The 18,698-nt window shown below is 33.2% G+C and overlaps 4 protein-coding genes across 9 annotated transcripts; 1 reads left to right on the top strand and 3 right to left on the bottom strand.

Moving 5' to 3' along the window:
- Positions 1 to 219: 219 nt before the first annotated feature.
- On the bottom strand, positions 220 to 3,082 carry LOC138931898 (succinate--CoA ligase [ADP-forming] subunit beta, mitochondrial-like). Of its 2 annotated transcripts, XM_070293150.1 has the most exons (8): positions 2,494 to 3,082; positions 2,248 to 2,377; positions 1,858 to 2,117; positions 1,594 to 1,756; positions 1,259 to 1,526; positions 856 to 1,160; positions 656 to 775; positions 220 to 579 (listed from the first exon to the last, which is right to left on the bottom strand). In XM_070293150.1, exons 2-8 carry the CDS (start codon positions 2,302 to 2,304, stop codon positions 379 to 381), a joined length of 1,374 nt encoding a protein of 457 aa, XP_070149251.1. In that variant the 5' UTR covers positions 2,305 to 2,377; positions 2,494 to 3,082; the 3' UTR covers positions 220 to 378. The 2 variants fall into 2 exon arrangements, with proteins under 2 accessions (XP_070149251.1, XP_070149252.1); XM_070293151.1 differs by having other exon boundaries at positions 2,248 to 3,082.
- Positions 3,083 to 3,303: 221 nt separating this feature from the next.
- LOC138931897 (uncharacterized) lies at positions 3,304 to 9,068 on the bottom strand. Of its 4 annotated transcripts, XM_070293145.1 has the most exons (6): positions 7,371 to 9,068; positions 6,567 to 7,294; positions 4,959 to 5,545; positions 4,655 to 4,821; positions 4,279 to 4,468; positions 3,304 to 4,157 (listed from the first exon to the last, which is right to left on the bottom strand). In XM_070293145.1, the coding sequence occupies exons 2-6, from the start codon at positions 6,631 to 6,633 to the stop codon at positions 3,954 to 3,956; spliced, it is 1,215 nt and encodes a 404-aa protein (XP_070149246.1). In that variant the 5' UTR covers positions 6,634 to 7,294; positions 7,371 to 9,068; the 3' UTR covers positions 3,304 to 3,953. The 4 variants fall into 4 exon arrangements, with proteins under 4 accessions (XP_070149246.1, XP_070149247.1, XP_070149250.1 ...); XM_070293146.1 differs by lacking the exon at positions 6,567 to 7,294 and having other exon boundaries at positions 8,637 to 9,067; XM_070293149.1 differs by lacking the exon at positions 6,567 to 7,294 and having other exon boundaries at positions 8,810 to 9,066.
- Positions 9,069 to 10,597: 1,529 nt separating this feature from the next.
- LOC138931896 (leucine-rich repeat and guanylate kinase domain-containing protein) lies at positions 10,598 to 14,410 on the top strand. The gene is made up of 13 exons (XM_070293144.1): positions 10,598 to 10,702; positions 10,782 to 11,063; positions 11,195 to 11,493; positions 11,575 to 11,779; positions 11,863 to 12,066; positions 12,149 to 12,364; positions 12,430 to 12,586; positions 12,675 to 12,967; positions 13,055 to 13,279; positions 13,341 to 13,511; positions 13,709 to 13,834; positions 13,921 to 14,087; positions 14,163 to 14,410. Exons 1-13 carry the CDS (start codon positions 10,598 to 10,600, stop codon positions 14,221 to 14,223), a joined length of 2,511 nt encoding a protein of 836 aa, XP_070149245.1. The 3' UTR covers positions 14,224 to 14,410.
- On the bottom strand, positions 13,783 to 18,672 carry Dzip1 (DAZ interacting zinc finger protein 1). 2 transcript variants are annotated; one of them, XM_070293140.1, is made up of 8 exons: positions 18,211 to 18,672; positions 17,772 to 18,139; positions 17,292 to 17,642; positions 17,093 to 17,209; positions 15,717 to 17,004; positions 15,100 to 15,649; positions 14,870 to 14,987; positions 13,783 to 14,793 (listed from the first exon to the last, which is right to left on the bottom strand). In XM_070293140.1, exons 1-8 carry the CDS (start codon positions 18,329 to 18,331, stop codon positions 14,491 to 14,493), a joined length of 3,216 nt encoding a protein of 1,071 aa, XP_070149241.1. In that variant the 5' UTR covers positions 18,332 to 18,672; the 3' UTR covers positions 13,783 to 14,490. The 2 variants fall into 2 exon arrangements, with proteins under 2 accessions (XP_070149241.1, XP_070149242.1); XM_070293141.1 differs by having other exon boundaries at positions 18,217 to 18,672.
- Positions 18,673 to 18,698: the final 26 nt, after the last annotated feature.

Genomic DNA, 18,698 nt, shown 5'->3' with positions numbered 1-18,698 from the left:
TTTCCCGCCCTCTATCTCTACTTATTATTAGATTATTATTCTCTTGATACTTTCTCGATGTTCAGAGTTGATATTTTCGAGATTTTTAAATTACTGATATATTTAAAGTGGTAAATCAATTTTTAATTATCGCTCTCGATAATTATAAACAGTCATAATTATCGACGCTAATTTAATATTTGAAAATCTTAAAAATTTTAATTCTTGCCATCTTTTTTCGCCGATTATATTCTTCCGATACTATTTTCATTTTTTTTTTTTTTTAATTCGAGAGCATCTTGAGTATTTTTATAAACGATGTTTCTTATATATTAGAAAATATATATTTCATAGACATATACAAGTATAAAACATTTTGTAAACTGTTCCAAAATAGTTTTACTTCTTGCTTTTCTCGGAGATCTTCGTTTTCCCCGCTAATTTAGAAACGAAATGAATATCTAAATCCAAAGATTTTGCCAAATTCATCATCAATGCTAACTTGACTGCCGTCTCGGCTGCTTCAGCAAATTCATCTACGGAAATTACTTCTAACTTAGCATCTAGTATCAATTTTTTAGCTTTATCAACGTTAGTACCCTACAAAGAAACAAATAGATTAATAAAAAAAGAAAAAAGAACATTTGCAGATAATATAATTTTTAAAAGTAATCACCTGTAATCGCACAACTACAGGTACTTGCAAATGTAACTGTTTAAAAGCATCGATGATTCCTTGGGCGATTATGTCGCATCTCATTATGCCACCAAAGATGTTTACTAAAATAGCTTCCACCTGGAAAATTCCAACCATTGATGATGCAATCGATCGATCACATTATTTAATTGTCGATTTAATTTCACATCGATAATTACATGCGGATCAGAAGACAATATTTTGAAACCCTCCGTCACAGTCTCGATTGTAGCGGTACCTCCGACGTCCAAGAAATTTGCCGGGATACCGCCGTAGAGCTTTATGATGTCCATGGTGGCCATAGCTAAACCGGCCCCGTTTACCATACAACCGATATTTCCGTCTAGAGCTATGTAATTTAAATTGTATTTTTCCGCTTCGACCTCCTTCGGATCCATCTGAGTCGTGTCTTTCAATGCAAATAATTCCTTCTGTCGAAAATCGGCGCTATCGTCAAATTTACATTTGCAATCTAGAGCGTAATCTGCAGCAAGCATTAAAGTAACGCATTATTCAGTTATCGTTTATAAGATAATCGTGCTCTTGTTCTATTGTATTGGTTTTTTTTTTTTTTTTGTTTACATTGACCACAAATATCCTCCGCGAACGGATTGATCTCGAGAAGCAGAGCGTCCTTCTCGACGAACAATTCGTATAGATTGCAGGCGACAATCGATGCAATTTCTTTGCTGTGTCCCGTGAGTTCAAGCTTTTCGGCGACGCTGTCCGCTTGTGCGGACGTTAAGCCTTTGCTTATGTCAATCGGTATATATGACACGGCTTCGGGATGGGCGGCGGCGATCTCCTCGATGTTTACGCCGCCTCGTTTAGAAACGATTATCACGGGTCCCTTGTAAAAAGTGAATGACGACGATAAGCTATCCCTGATGGAAGAACAATTTTTAGTTTGTACGTACATCGAAAGCAGTTTCCAGCATCACCGCCAGATAATATTCTTTACGCGGAAACATGCGTGCCGTCACCATCACGGAATTACATATCTTTCCGGCCGCACCAGTTTGTTTAGTTATAAGCACCTTGCCGATCATATTGCTCGCCGATTCCTTCACCTGCTCCGGTCTGTAATAGAGAAAGAGAGATTATCTGACATTCCGCTTCTTTTCGTCGTAGATTACAATCGTTTCTCTTTAGTGTTTTATTAATTTTTCCATCGTACTCACGTTTCGCACATTATAACGCCGCTGATATCGGTATCCTTAAAATGTCCCATTGCTCTACCCCCGGCTAAAACTTGCGCTTTCAGTACAATATCCTTAGTGTTTAGATTCTTAACTACATTGGCGGCTTCGTCGGGTGTCTTCGCCACCTCGAAAGGCGGAGTAGGAATGCCGGCTTCCTTTAATAAAGTGTACGCCATGTGCTCGTGTATCTCTAAATTTCGCACCAGTTGTTTAAAGATCGGCACTTTGTGCGCTAACAGCTACATAGAAAACAAGTACTTTATATAAGTATTATCTGCAATCGCGCAGTTTATACATATCGCATAATTTTAAATTAATTTTACAGAAAAGAATTTATACATTTTCTTTTAAATATTACATCGTTTTTACCTGTTTGTTTATTCCTCGAGCGCATATTCCTGCTAAAGACGATATCATAAACGACATGATGACAATTAGTGACAGTTTATTTAATTACTATATGACATCTGATGTATACTGTCATTGCCGATATCGGTTCCTATAAAATTATTGTTAGATTTGATATTTCGTTTTTACAACTTCGTCAGACAATTTCGTGCCTATAAATATATATATATATACATTGTATGTAGAGAAAAATTTTAATTTACTTACAAAAATCTCGCGAGAGTACTTCGTGCACATTCATACGACTGAGGGTTGAATAGACGACAAATTCATATTATGCTTGCTTCGTTTTTATTGCAACGGTGATAAATGAATCGCGATTCATATATGTGGATGATACTTGAATCGACACATTGCTCGTGTTAAAAATATTCATGTTTTTCGAATAGATTTCTTTGCAACTGCGTCATTGTATGCAGCTTATCACTTCTTGAGAAAACGGTATATTAAGAACTCATGTAGCAATTGATAATGTAAACTCATACTCTGATTAAAGATACGCGCATATTCCCCGGAATGAATAACAAAAAGTCAGCGGCGTAATATTAATATCTTAACTAGAAGAAAATTAAGACTATATAATATAAAAGTTTTCATGTTTACCATCAAATATGTTTATGAAAGACACTTGCAATCGCTGCTCACCTAATGTTTTTCATTTATATGAAACATAGTACACACATGTTTTATTATATTTCTGTAATACAATATAAAAACTCATAAATATTTAAAATTCATATTGTAATTTAATAAGAATAACTTTGATATACAACACATGTGTGCCCCATGCATGACTATTACATAGATAATCTTAATTATAATCAAAGTGAAACATAAAAATACACGCACACAACTGTCTATGCATATATATGTATATGTATTTTTATGTTTCAATTTGATTATAATTAAGATTATATATATATATATATATATATATATATATATATATATATTTAATTCAATTAAGTGTATCACTTAGAATGCTGCAAATTTAATAAGATAAATACAACTTCAATATATAATCAAGATTTGTATATTTTTTAAAGCAAAAAGAAAGTACATTCAAAAGATATTAGCAATCTATTTCATATATTCAAATGTAATATACACTTAAGAGAAGAGATTTATTTTCATCCTAAATATCGAAATTCCCGCAGTAAATTCTGTCTGCTGTTATATGTATTTAAACATAACATACTTCCCCATATTCTTCGTGTAATAAAAAATACTCAAGATTTTACAAAGGTATTGCACACAGATAAAAAAATTAAGATTCCTTTAGTTCTGATAAATGAAAATCACTTTTCATACTATCTATATGTATGATTATCATAAATCTCAGATAAACGTGCTACCTTTCGTAATATTCCCTACAAATAGTTTGTACACACATAACAGTGCAAATGCTAAAAAGCGATACTTTAAACCAACTTTTGCATTAAAATAAACAAAACAAAAAAAAATTTTCTTTGTTAATTAATGCATTGGGCGCATTGCATTGTCGTTAATAATGTTTACATAGAAAAAAAGAACATTTTATCTATATTGTATTATTAAAAACAAAAAAGTTACTCTCCCTTCGTTTCTCTGATATTACCAGTAAATTATCATTAATAGATTATCAATCAGTTTTTGAATATAAAGTAAAGTTTTCGAGATTATATCAGTTAAAAACTAAACCGATCATTAAGAGTTCGCCCTGTAACGCCGAGATTTCCCGATAGGCTATACATAACTTCGCTGAAACTGCGATCATCGACGTCTCCATTAGAATCGGATGTGTTCATGTTGTGCGTGCCCGAACGTGATCGTGATCTCGATCTCGAGCGTTGCCGGCCGAATTGTGCACCGAATAACGGTGCTCGACCAATCTGGAATTACGATAAACATATCTATCGTATAAATCTTGTATTTAAATTCAAAAAAATAAATATTTTATAAGAAAAAAAAAGACATACTTTAAGAGAAAAAAACTTGAAAAGAAAATACTACCATATTTACACCCTGTGGGCTTTGTCTATATGGCGATCGTCCTCTAGGCAGTTGTCGCATGTTACCGATGGTCGCAGTGTGTCGATTCTGGTTGACAGTGAATGGTCGCTGACGTGTGGTGGTAGGCGTGTATTCATTTCCCAGTGTGCACATGAAGTTGACATTTGGAGTAGGAGTCAGTCGGGCAGAGCTACGATATCATTATAATTAAGACATTGTATCTTATACGGAAGAACAATTAATTTTTTATACATCATTATAAATAAATTCAGATTATAAAATATTAAATCGATGCTTTTATATAATTTAATATTTGTGATCACACATATAAAAGAATAACCAAGCTGCAAAATTCATTTGACGAATTATAATTTACTTCATTCTCATCAATTTTTGTTCATATTGCGCTCGCCTCTGGGCACGAGCGATTTGATCGGATCGCAATCCACCGGTTGTAAAGCGACGCTGCGACGTTAATATCTGTTGTCTTCCCAAAGTTCTTGGTTGCATAGAAAGTAGAGTCTTTTGTCCAGTCTGTGCCAGCTGTAATAATAACATATATATATATATATATATATATCGTTATTATCTCATATATCATCTTTATGTCTCATAAAATATATATATATATATATATATATATATATATATATATATATATATATGTATATTTAACTTACTCTGAATTGATTCTGTAAGTTTAATCTTTGATTCTGTCTCTGTAGCAGCAGCTGCTTCGCACGTTTCACACGATTCCGATAAGCGATTTGAGCAGGACTTTGATATCCTAGGCGATTGTGAACAGAATTCGGATCTCGCAGATCCGGTAAACTATTCGTTCTCTTTAACTGGCTCTTGTTATTCGTGAAGAAGCCGCGCTGATTGAACGTGAGGTTGGTGCGACTTCTGCTACGAGTCAAACCGGAGAATCTATTGCCTCTGCCACGGCGCACGTTGAACGCACCTCTCGCGTTTGTTTTCTGATTCAAACTCAAATTGCTGCGCGATCTCGCGAGATTACCGACATTCTTCTTAAAGCGATTCTTAGCGAAACCGCGAACATTATTTGTGTTATTCGCATTGCGCTGCCAAGTCTGTTGCTGCTGCTGTTTCTTCACGATGACCCCGACATTGCCCCGTTTGATTCTTGTACCTCTTCCTCTAAATCCGGTTCGGCTTCTTATAGCACCGCGATTGCGCTTGGGACCGCCAGTTTTTCCATTCGTCGCCACGTTCTTTTTCTTTTTCTCCATCTTTATGATTTCATCTTAAAAGAAAATGCGCAATATTTAATGAGCGTACGGCAAACGTACGGCGCGAGATGACGAATCTTTAATCTTTACAAAACTTTAATTCGAAACGTTTAATAATATATTCCTCGATGCATTTTAATTCCAACGGAGAAGCGCAATTTCTTAAATAAATATTTTTCGTTTCAAATTATCATTTCAGCATGTATCCAACGTTGGTGAGAAGAAATATATATCATATTGTATTCATAATCCCAAAGTCTTTGCCTATAAAGATACTCTTGTGTAGGCACTAAGGATGACTAATATAGGATGCAATCTTTATCGTTATATCTTTCTCAATTTATCATAAAAAAAAAATAAATAAATAAATAAATATGAAAGATTTTAATTGTTAAGTTAATAGATAATCATTTCTGAAATCATTATTCATCTGATGTAAAATCATATAACATAACAGTTAATAATCAAATAATCAAAAAAATATTAATTCATAAAAAGATAATTGTGGAGAAAAAAAATTATAAGAATCGCATACCGACTTCTAATTGACCAAAATTATATTAAAATTACATAATTTAATAAAAAGTGAAAATGTTTAGAAAACTGCACAAAATTTAGGACAAAAAGGAGAATCATTATTCATTTTCATAATCTCATTTGAAATAAGTAATATTAAATAATGCTTTTTTGGAACACGACTAAATTATTATAATAAAAAGAAATTTTTAATATGTGCAATATAAGTTTTCACGTAATATTTTAAGTTTTCAGTATCCATTTATTTTTATCCCCATTTGTCATTCGCTGCTTTATGGATTATTCCGAAATGGTGTGCTATTAGAGAAATACTGCGGTTCATATTTCTTCGCTAATTGTTGCTCCTCATACAGGAATTTTTACATTATACTTCTTGCGAGATGTGCCTCTGTTTGACTCTGTCTTTCTGTCATTCTTTATATAATAAATTCGTTCAAGCTCTGGATAATAAATCAGTTGTAATTCTTCTTGTAATAAATCCTCCGATTCAATTGTTACCTCTTTCATACACGATATTGCATTTCAGAAGATTTTCAAGAAGCCCACGTATAAATAATTGCCCCATTAAATTTATTTTTGATACAGATAACTATATAAATATACATGTTCCTCCCCTAGAAATATCTGCGAGCATTAGATTGCGCATTTTCCCTCGTTATAGAACATTATTAAAATCAGCTTGCGTACAGAGTACCTGCATTTTCGGATTGCCAGTAAAACATTTTACTGATATATTATATATCAATATATAATGAATTAATTTCGGATAGCGTCTCAGACAGATTATGGAAGCGAAATTAAATCCACATTTGATTCATTTCACTGTAGTTTCTCCATCAAATATTCGTCGTGAAATGAAAATTAAATAAATCTCATCTTTCCCGCGCGCAACATGCTCCCGTTACACAAGCCCTTTGTCGATAGATATGCGTCGTCCGAAGTGTCCCATTTCCCTTATTTGTTGTTTGCCGATAAGAGATTTGTCGACGATGCAACGGATAAGAATACAGTATTGCGCAATGTCTCGCGCTTGTCCCGCGCGTGACGAGAGAGTGAGATTTTCGTCTGGGATGAGTCATACACGGTCGCGCGACGTGCTTGGCACGATCTTTTAAGAGACCCTTCATGAATCCGGACGATCTTCTTTCGTCCATCTAGAAGAAAGCGTACCGAAGCCATAATGTTTGAGACGTTGTTAGGGAAGCATACTCCGACAACGATGATTTCTAAATAATGAAATCGGAATAATCTATTATTATAGTGATGCGTATTACAATGGATTGTAATTGTAACGATATATACATTGTCTCGTTTAGCAGCGTGAATAAAGATGATCCTTCCACTGTAATTTTCGCTCGGGTTTTATCTCTATAACTGGATATCGCCCTGGGCAATTTATCTCAGAAGTTCACCGTTGAAAGTCGATGCAGAACCATAATTTTAGAGATGTTATAAAATCATGGTATTCCAACATGGATGACATGCTATTAATCCGCACGTTTTCTATCATAAAAAATTAAAATTCTGTCCATTTATGCGATCAGGATCCATGATTGTTTAAGAAGTATAGCGGTATGCAAGTATGATATGAAATTTCGCCATATATTTAATCCGCACATAGAACAATTCTTTATGGAATATTCCTGATTCTCGATTCTGTTTCTTGATATTTTGGCGAAAATTCCCATTGATACATTCTACCGTAAACCTTTTCTTCCTGGGGAAAGAAGAGGTAGAAAAGACGCAAACCAATTCTTTGTATATGAGAAGTTCCTGATAAAAATTCTCTAGTCATTTCTATCGCATTTTCTGTACATTAACGTGCCCGTACTTTGCAGACGTTTTTTTTTCCCTGAAATAAGCAAAGTTCCTAGCAATAGCGATTGCAGAATATGATGAAAGTGTAGTAATTCTTCTGATAAAAACTTCCTGGAACGGATAGTCAAATCGTTCCTTAGCATTCCGTCAATCTGTTCGCAGGAACATTCTCTTCCAGGATCAAATAAATTACGAGGGGTATCCTAAGAATTATTACAACAAACGAGATGTTCCCGTATCGCTTCCTCGTGTTCTAATCGAGAATTTCCCAGTCTCCCTTTCTTTTTCGGCTGCAACAAATTCACTCGACTCGACACGGAACAGATCGCGATTGTTGTGTTATCGGCGAAATAATCACGTTTACGATAGTGCGAGAAGGTAATTGCGGCGAATTCCATTTTTACCCAACATCGCTTCCTCTTCAAGAATGTCAAGAATATCTCTCGTTTAATGCATTAATGCGCGCCCTCGCCAGAGGTCATCCCGTCGTTATTCCAGTTATGTGCCCTGTCGTCTGTATTATCCTTGTCGGGGAGAATGACGATGAACACGACGGGAGAAACCGGGATTTACAAGCGAAAACAAATGCAGGTACTCTATGTGCACATGTACGCCGACGCCATTTTGTCGTTCATTATTCGTACGAGGTTTTTTTTTTTTTTTTATGGGGGAACAATGTGCTTGCGAAGCTGTACGCTCACCCAGGATTATTGGCAAAATCGTTAAATTGTTGGGACTCTGGCCACTTACCCAGCGACATATTCACTTTTGCGTCAATCTCTGACATTTTTGCGGTCTTGCGTTCTCGCTCTTTCTTTCTCTTTCTCTCTCTCTCTCTCTCGCTCGCTCGCTCGCTCGCTCTTTCTCTCCCTCTCTTTTATACTCCCTTATTCTAGATATATAAGTGCCAAGATCTTTCGCACGTATTTACACGCTCCGCGATGATGAGCGCCTGATCCGCGCACGTTTTGCTCAACTTTTTGTCCGATTGTCCACTCGCGATCCGTAAATTAACTACAACGCGACTACAATAGAACTCGCGCGAGATCACAACACGTTGCGTCGAACGAGAAAGACGGCCGGAAATCGACTGAAGTGCGCCGAAATGGCCATGATGTAAGGTCTGTTCTTTACAGCTGGACTGGCTGCACCAGTTCAGAGCCCATCCTTCTTCCTCCAATGGGGAGGGAAGAAGATAAATTCTGAACCGGTGCAGCCAGTTCAGCTGCAAAGACGTACCCGTTAAGATACGAAGAAGGGTAACGTGATGGGATGCGCGTAGTGGGATGCGCAGTGAACGACCAATCGCAACCTCTTGCGAATTTATTTTTTAAAATTGTTCAAAATGATTGTTTCATTGCGTTTCGTCAATTGAAAACACTTAATATTCGCGCAATTTCTCGCGTTTCGTTAATTAACGTTTTTATTACGTTTTATTAATTAAAACAGATGAAATATCTCTCTTTAAATTAATATTTTTTATCGATAGATATATTAATTGAGAGAGAGAGAGAGAGAGAGAGAGAGAGAGAGAGAGCAATCCCAGACAGCACAAGGATGTCCTTAGGACGTCCAAAGGGCATCCAGGACATACATGTAGGATATCCTCAGGATATCCCATTGTAATCCTCAGATCTCCTCTGGATGTCCTGTGGAAGAGTAAACGATAGCCGTATATTAACCTCTGGAGAATCCAGGGAGATCCTGTGGAACATCCTAAGGATTTTTATAGGATATGTTAGGGATATTTTTCGTATGTTTCAAGGAGCAAATTTAAAAATTTAAATATGAATTAAAATTATGTTTTGTTATTTACTGCCAATATTAAAAATCTAATATTAAAAATAGTTCACCGTTCTTTAATATTTGAGGCTTTCGTGCTGTACATGAATATTTTAGGTTTGGCTCCCGGGTTTGAGTTGTGTAATATTTTCTAAACAATCCAATATTTGAATTCCCTATGTTGGGATTGTATCAGAGATTGAATTGGTAGAAAATAATTACATTTGTAATTTTTTGTCAGTTGCTCTTTGCAAGCTTTATATAATTCTCATGACCAAATCTCAAATACGAGTTCGCGTGTCGCATAGCGGTAAACAAACGAACTAGCGGTTGAATACTATTGTTTGTAAAGTTTTTGGAATATTGCGAACAGTAACATTTCTCATGAAATATTAAATAAATAATAATTTTGGATATATGAAAATGTGCGCATCAAATTCAATTATTAATATTAAACGAAATTAATGTTAACAATTAATTGCACATGTATATGTCCTCTGGAAATCCAAAAGACATCCAATATAATAGACAGGGCAGATATATCCTACAGACATCCAGTGGACATTTATAGGACATTAATACTTATTATAATACTTAAGATTTCTAAATTATATTAAATAGTCGACACAACTAAAAATAATTATGTATGCATATTAAATTTTTATAAATATATCATTTATAATAATATCTTAAAACATCCTACAAATGTCCTGAACCGTCCTGGACATATTCAGAATGATCCTGAGGATGTTTTGTGCTGTCTGGGATTCGATTGTTTAAAATAGCTGAAAACTTCTACTGACATGCTAATAACACAATGTTAACTCTTTATCTTTACTTCTTTTATATTTCATATAGTTATTAAGAAATTCTTTATATCCAAAAAGTACAAAACGCGAATTTACAAAAGACGTTGAAAAAGAAACAAAATGTATGAAGATAGTCTAGAGGATATAAATGTTTCGTGTGAAAAATTACAAGATATCTCTGCCAAAAACTCTCCGCGAATATCATCGACAGCTTCGACTCTAAATGTATATTATTCGTAGCTTTTCTTATTTAAATTTTAATACGATACTTATTTTAAATAATTATTCTATATCCTTTATAAAGGTCTATTTATCTGGATCGTACGAATGTAAATCCGTCTCTATCGATTATGAGCAAAAACAGCGAATTATCGATAGCGATTGGGGAGGATACGCCTTGGATTTAGATTTATGGGATGACAACAAATCGCCCGTGATACAAATAAGACCAAATGAGATATCATTCGATAACAGGGAATGCTGCGGTTTCTTATCCGACAGATTAATAGGCACCGGTTTATCCTTTTTAACAAGATCACCCGAGAATGGTCTTTACATTCTCGGTAAATGTATCCTGAAGCACAGGGTAATGTTAAAAAATCCATTTCTCTCTCTGTCATTTTCTCTCTGCAAAATTAAATAATATAGATTAGTAATGAATTATCCCAAAAAATCCTATATATACATTTTATTCCCGCTACTTTTTTTTCTTTTCAGAATCTGACAGACGTCACTATGTTGCAGTATCATCGATACTTGCAATATATTAATATTGCCTATAATAATATATCGTGTTTACCATTTTTGGACAGTCTTCCGTATTTGATGTATCTTAACGCATCGCACAATAAGATTAAGCATTTGCCAAATTTCGCACCTCCTTGGTATCTTACCTACGTAAATTTATCTTACAATCACATGACGGACATAGGCGACTTGAAAAATTGTTGGAGTATAGTCAGGTTGAATTTATCTCACAACACTATAGAAAACATCTCTGGTTTAGAAAATTTAAAGTAAATATATATATATATATAAAATTGACGCATACGATGTGTATTTGCAACTTGTATATTTTATCACTTGGTCTATTTTAGATACTTGCAATATGTAAACTTGTCCTATAATCTTATTGAATGTATAAGAAATTTGGATGGTCTAAATATACGGGAATTAAATTTGGAAGGCAATTGCATAACGTCATTTAAATCCACTATACCCGGTCGTGGCATAGACACGTTGCCTTATTTACGAATAATAATTCTGGGATATAATAGATTATCGACTTTAGAATTTTTCAAAGTAATCATCGAAACTTTAGATTCGAAACTTTATAAATTCCGTTTTAATGAATAATTATGCAATTACGTTTCATATGCAATTAGGATGCGTACAATTTACGTTACGTAGATCTAAAGTTTAATAAAATCTCCGACCTGTTGGAAGTGCTGAATCTGAAAGGTTCGATAGATGAGATAGACTTAACAGGTAACACCTGCACGAAATGGCCCAATTATCGAAACATGCTGATATCCTCCATACCCAGCGTTAGATTTATCGATGGTGTTGAAGTATTTACAACGGAAAAGGTGAAGTGAAACGATTTTTGAAAAATATATTGTACAATTATACACATTATGTACAATCATATCGAATATAGAAATTTCTCAGGTAAAATCAGCCATGCTATTCGCATCGTCATTAGATTTGATAGCTGCCCGTAAAGTAGCAAAATTAACATTACTGGAGCAGTTAAATATCAGCAAGACGGATGATCATGTGCAACCTTACGACGAAATCAGCCCTCCTTTGATGATACTAACAGGACCATCAGCGCTGAAGAAAATGGCATTGGCATTGCACCTGGCTCGAACAATTCCTGAAAAAGTAATAAAAAAATATATTTTTTTATTGTAAATATTTTTAAAACTAAAAGATGCGATGTCATGCAGATAAAATACTGTTGCTGGCATACTACAAAAGAAATATACGAAGACGATGATGAACGTAACGCTTATATTCTTGTAAATCGAGAAGAGTTTAACGACTTGGCGCGACGCGGTGAATTTTTAGTTATCTTAGACCTATTGGGTGAAAGTTATGGATTCCGTTAGTATCCGATATTAAGCCAAATAAAACTATCGTAAATACATTTATAGAAATACACGTGCGTTTATAGAATGTATTTTTTTTACAGATACGAATCAGATCAGTCCGTTGATATCTGAAAACAAAATTGGTCTTACACAAATGAATCTCTATGCGGTTACAGAAATCTCTAAACGATATCCGAACGTCAAGCCGATCTTAGTGCTAACACAGAGTGTGGATCTTCATAGAGACTGGATACAGGAGAAATTTGAGGTCCACACATGGATCAAGGACAGCGTAGAAAATTTATTAGTCGTTAAAATAAGCAAATATCGGGAAGATAAAGAAGTAGAGACTGCTAATTGTATACTAAATTTCGTCAAGGAAATTTTGAATGAGGTTTGTCTTGTCGAACATAATTTCCTACAAGATGCAATGTATTGTATAAAAATTTCGCTAATTGTAAGTGTATATATATATCGTTAGATAATGCGTCGTCTAGAATTCCCAAGTTACAGCGTCAGCGTAAGGCCGCAAAATGGAGCGACGATGACCGACATAATATTGCAAAGTAAAACGATGTTACCGAAAATCACAATACAAAGGAGTGAACTAGTGGCGCAAGAAAAAAAACGCCTTGCACTCACGAAAACGGAAAATAAAGATTATCAATCGCTGTCTGAAGAAAATCATGATGTGACAGGATTAAAAGTATGAAGTACTATTTTAAACAGAATTCTGAGCACTTTATATCATTGGTATCGATAAATAGGTACTACTAGATGAGGAATCAAACATCATCATCGATGATAAAAAGACAAAACATGAAATGCATAGGTCAAGGATGTTACGTCGTCGTAATACATTAATCAGGAATACACTTAATGATTTCGATAATAATGATTTTAGCGATTCGATATCTTCCGAAGAAGAAATGCAGATAGTACGTGCTTGAAATATTCTTTTCGAAATTTCTTTTGTTATTTCTCAATAGATATAAGACATAATTTTTATAAATATTGCATAGTATTCAAAACTTGATTAAATATTTCCCATAAGTATATAGAAAATAAGGAAAGTTGCTTAGAATTTAAAGGGAAAGTATCACAGTGTAAGTAACATTATAACTTTCATACATAGCGTCAAAAAAAGCCAATGCATGAAAAAGCAGAAGCATTAAAAAATACGTATGTTGAACTTGTTCTAAAAACGAGAAAATTGTACTTAGATTATCATGAAAGTCATCCTGGCTTTTTTACTTTGGTAGTAAGTAATACCTCCTTGTTCTTGCATATCAGTCTTATTTGCACTTAATACAGTTTTGAATTTTATATTACTAATTTCTATTGTAGTTACTTATGGATGATTATGCAGAAGCCTTTCACTCGTTAAGTGAATTCATTCATGAATCATACACAAGCCAACCTTATAAGAAACCAGTCTTTTTGTCAGAGATGGAACATTTTAGACAGATAGCAATTTCCATCGAGCTTGAAAATATCGTTAATGAGATTAGAGGGTCAGTATATAATATAATCTGTATAAAAAATCTTAACTTAAACTCATTTGTTACAAAGTAATTTGTCTGTTACAGAAACTTGTCAACATCAAAACTGCAACACAGAACGATGTTAAAAATGCAGGGAAATATGTAATCAAAAAGCCTAACAAATAACTACATATAAACGCATATTAAATGAAACATTATATAAAACTTATATTCGTTTATCCACTTGTAAACATGCATTTTTACATTACTAATCATGTATGTATAAAAACTATATAGTAAACTGTACATTAGATCTATTCAGCTTGTGACATCAACAGCATAGAGAGGAAGAGATTATGGCAATATCTTAAAGCTATATAAATACAATCAATGATGATATTAATATATGTGTATATATCTGATATAATACATCTTATCTCATCTGTAATATTTCATCTATATCTGAATCCAAATCAGAGTAATTCAATTCACTTTTATATTGGGCAATGGTAAGATTTTTATCTTTCAGAGTTCGCGGAGCAGGTTGTGGAAGTACGCTGTCTTTCGCCTTTGGGCTCATAACATTTTGCACAGGATTATCCGAAATCGAGCTCGTGAGACTGATCGATTTCAATAAATCATCTTCCACGTTATAGTTTGTTAGATTCTGTAAGTTTGTGTTAGATCGAAAGATCGTTTCAACCGATCCTGCAGGTGGCTTTCTTGCAATACTCAACTGAAAAATTTTTTGTATAATAATACTTCAAAAATGTATCAATTTTACATAGAATACGATACATGTGTGATCTCACCTGTTCTTGTATCTTCTTTGATATTTCCGCGATTTTATCACTTTGCGAAGTTTTTAAAACGATGTTGCTCGTGCTCATGGATTTTTCTTTCTGCAACCCATATTCTCTCCTTTCAGGACTGAATAAATAAACAATATGAATTAGTTATATATATATGAAAATATATTTTTAGATAATATAAAAAAATTATAAAATTGTAAAAATGAAGATAACAATAAAATCTTTAATACCTCGAAATACTCCAATCATTATTACTTATTTGGCCTTTTCTCTGATCGGTTTCCAACATCGTCGTATCATTTTTGCTATCATTCAAATCGAATAAAACTTTTTTCTTTACCAAACTACAAACTGAACCATTCATCGGTTTTAAGACACTTTTACTGTTTTTCGGAGATAGAATTAAAGCGTCTTGTTGTATGATTGTACTATCCGAATCGTTATTTCCAAAAAATTTCGGCGCTACTTGTTTTCTACCGAGCGGAGAACTTATGCTGCGCACATTAGTATCAGATACAGTTATTTTCGTAGGTGAAATCTGTTTTACATCCTCTCGAGATTCAATAGAACTCGCGGAAGAAATATTTCGAATCAATTTTGGACATGTCGAAATCACTTCTGGACTGGTATAAACATCTGCGTCATTTTTCTTTGACGGCTCGCGCGTATTCTCACACATCTCATCATCTTTATATCTTTTAGGAAGAAGCTCAATTTTCTGCTTCATATGCAATTTCGAAGGCGTTGTATTTTCCGTTTTTTGAGTAGATATATATTCATCTAAAAAAAAATACATTAACTTCCTGTGTATCAGAAATTTTATATAATAAATGTATGATATAATTACCGCTATCTTTATGATTGCTGAATGCTTTCCAAGCCTTTGATTTGACTTGAGTAACTGATTTATTTAATGGAGAATTTTTTGCAGGCATAGAACATTTTGATTCTTTACGATTTATCGATAGTCTTCGAAGAACATCTTCAAGTATTTTTTGTTTTATTTGATTGTATCGAACTAACTTCTTTGCATTAATATTTTGCTGATGCCTTATAATCTCCATCTTTTGCTTAAACGTTGCTGCAGGTATTCCCTCCCATTTTGGATCAATTCCTAAATCTCTCAATCGGTTATCCAACATACTTTGTGCATCTTCTTGTATTGATATCTTCCTGGTATTAGAAGACTTAACTATAGATGTTTCATATCTTTTCACTGTAATATCATCGTCTGTAACACTCTCACTATCAGATCTTGATTCTAACATCAATGACGAAGATTCGGATTCTGTCATAGAACTTACACTATGCTTTTCTAATAAATCAGATTTTTTATCGTTTCTTATGTCATCGAAATGCAATGTTCTTTCTTTTTCAATATTTGTAATATCTAAGTACTTTTTATTTACATTAACAGGAATGTTCTGTTTGGTAGCGAAGCTTTTATTTGTACAATCAATTATTTTATTTACATCATTGAATGTATCATATTTTACTTTATTTTTTAATTTTGTAACCACTTCTGCTCTTTCTGTATTTTTCAGATTACACTTTACAGTATGTTCTCCAATTTTGCTAAAATCAGTGATAAGTTTTGTGTTATTCTTGCTTTTTATAGAATCATTTTTATTAGGCACATATTTGTTTTGGGCTGTGATTGATATTGGTTTGTCTGTGTATTCTTGACTAGATTCACTATCGACATTTTCAATGATCATCTCGGCCTGTCTAACACTGTTTAAACTCTTGCAATCAGTTTCAGCATCATTATAATTGCTATCGCATTTTGTTTTTAATAAAGGAGATTTATGGAATTCTTCTACTATGTCTTTTTTCCTAGTTCTATAGTTATTGATCTGTGTTTGCGAATTACTAATCTCACGCGACAAATTATTTAATTCTTTCCTTTGTTCCACCAACATATTGGATTGATCCATAGATTGTTTTTCCAAGTCATGTACCTTAGATGTGTATTCAGACTTTATACGATCAGCTATTTGCTGCATTATTTTTAGTTCTGTGGTCAATCTTTCGATATCCCTATGATGTTGAGCTTCCATGTCTTCTATTTTGGCTTTCCAATAATTTTCTTGAGTTTGCAATTTGACTTGCATATTTTCCATGCCTGGTGTCAACTAAAAAAATGATATAACAATACTATTCGAGAAAAGATAATATGTATAACGGAAATTTTTAATATATATCAATAGAGATTTCTCTTACTCTTTCAAGAAGTTGATTTCTTAAATTATCAATCTCTTTTTCTTGTTGATTGATCAAAGTTTTTATATTTGTTTCCAAAATACTTTCATTTACAATATGATCCTTCTCTCTTAATGCCTATTTTATAAAAAAAAAACAAAGACATCTATTTTATAAAGTATTCTATAAAAAAAATGAAGTTATTTAATTATTAACTTACACGTATCTCATTAAAAAGCATGTTTTTCAAACTTTCTATATCTTCTTGATATCTTCTTTCCTCTTGAAACTTATCTAATTTGCTGATATCATATTTATTTCTACTTATATTTTTCGTATAGTCTTCTGTGTTATCTAGCAATTTGTCAGACTCATTTCTTATTACTCTTTCAGTTTGATTAAGTCTCTCTTTCAATGTTTTTATTTCATTGTGCAATTTCTCTGTTTCTACTCGATAATGTTCATGCATAGGCGAAGTAGCTACACTCATATCTGACATATATGAATGTTTGCGCGCTATATGAGCATTTACAAATATAGCACGCACAAACGTTTTTGGACAATGTGGACACTATAAAGTAAACAATTTCATCTTAAGAATATCGTCAATCAACTTAAGTTATAATTAATACAATTTATTTTATTTATACATACATTCTTATATATTTATATATAATTCATATATAAAAAAATTGTATACCTTGAAAATTTCGCCATTGGAGATTTCACCGACGGTGGCTTCAATTAATTTACGTTTTTCCTTTGACTTATCCCTCAAACTCTTTATAGTATCTTCCAAAGTAGCAATTTCTTTTTTCATATTAACATTTTGTTCTATTTTCTGTCTTAATTCATCTTTCAATATTATTACGCTATGATCTAAATACTGTTTGCAATATAACAAATACTCAACTGATAGTTGTGCAAGTCTGAATAATTTAACAAAATTAGAATCTAAGATCTTGACATCATACTCGCTTTCCAAGGAATAATCTATTACATTATTAATATTTTCGTCAATAGTCGAGAAATCTCTCTCACATATGAGTCTATCAATATCTATAGCACCTGCAAAAAAAAAAAGTCAATAATTTGTAACAATAAATTCAGCATTGAGTTGAGTAATAATATCTTCATACTTATACGATTCCAATCGACCCGTACTCTGGAACCATGCATATTAAAGTAAAATCCTGACTCTCTGGCCAATTTCGGAAAATCGTGACACCAATTGGTGCCGGCTCTAAACGAGAATGCCATTTTATCTTGCCAAATCTATTTACACAGCGTGACATATATGAGGGAAGACCTCATTTCACCGCGTTCACATATATATGTAAATATATATTTATGACTGCATATTTGTGAGAAATTTTCATTGATAAGCATGATTATTCATAATATTGTTCTGCACAACTTAATTTACAATTACAATTTAATGTGATAAACGACAAGTGTCAAAATCGATGTAAAATGATGTAAATATAAACAAAGATTAGCGTCTGCTACAAATGCCATCTACAAAGGTTTTAAGCGCCATCACTTATTTCGCGCGATTAAATTTAAAAAGAGTAATAAATCTTTACCTACAATCCTTATCAATGTGCAAAGAAAAACTTATATATAT

Source organism: Polyergus mexicanus, unplaced genomic scaffold, assembly GCF_030449975.1.
Source record: "Polyergus mexicanus isolate NDT 795.1 unplaced genomic scaffold, iyPolMexi1.0 SCAF_3, whole genome shotgun sequence".
NCBI classification, from domain to species: Eukaryota; Metazoa; Arthropoda; class Insecta; order Hymenoptera; family Formicidae; genus Polyergus; species Polyergus mexicanus.
Note: the sequence above shows the minus strand (reverse complement) of the source record. Positions and strands in the feature narration are given on the sequence as shown.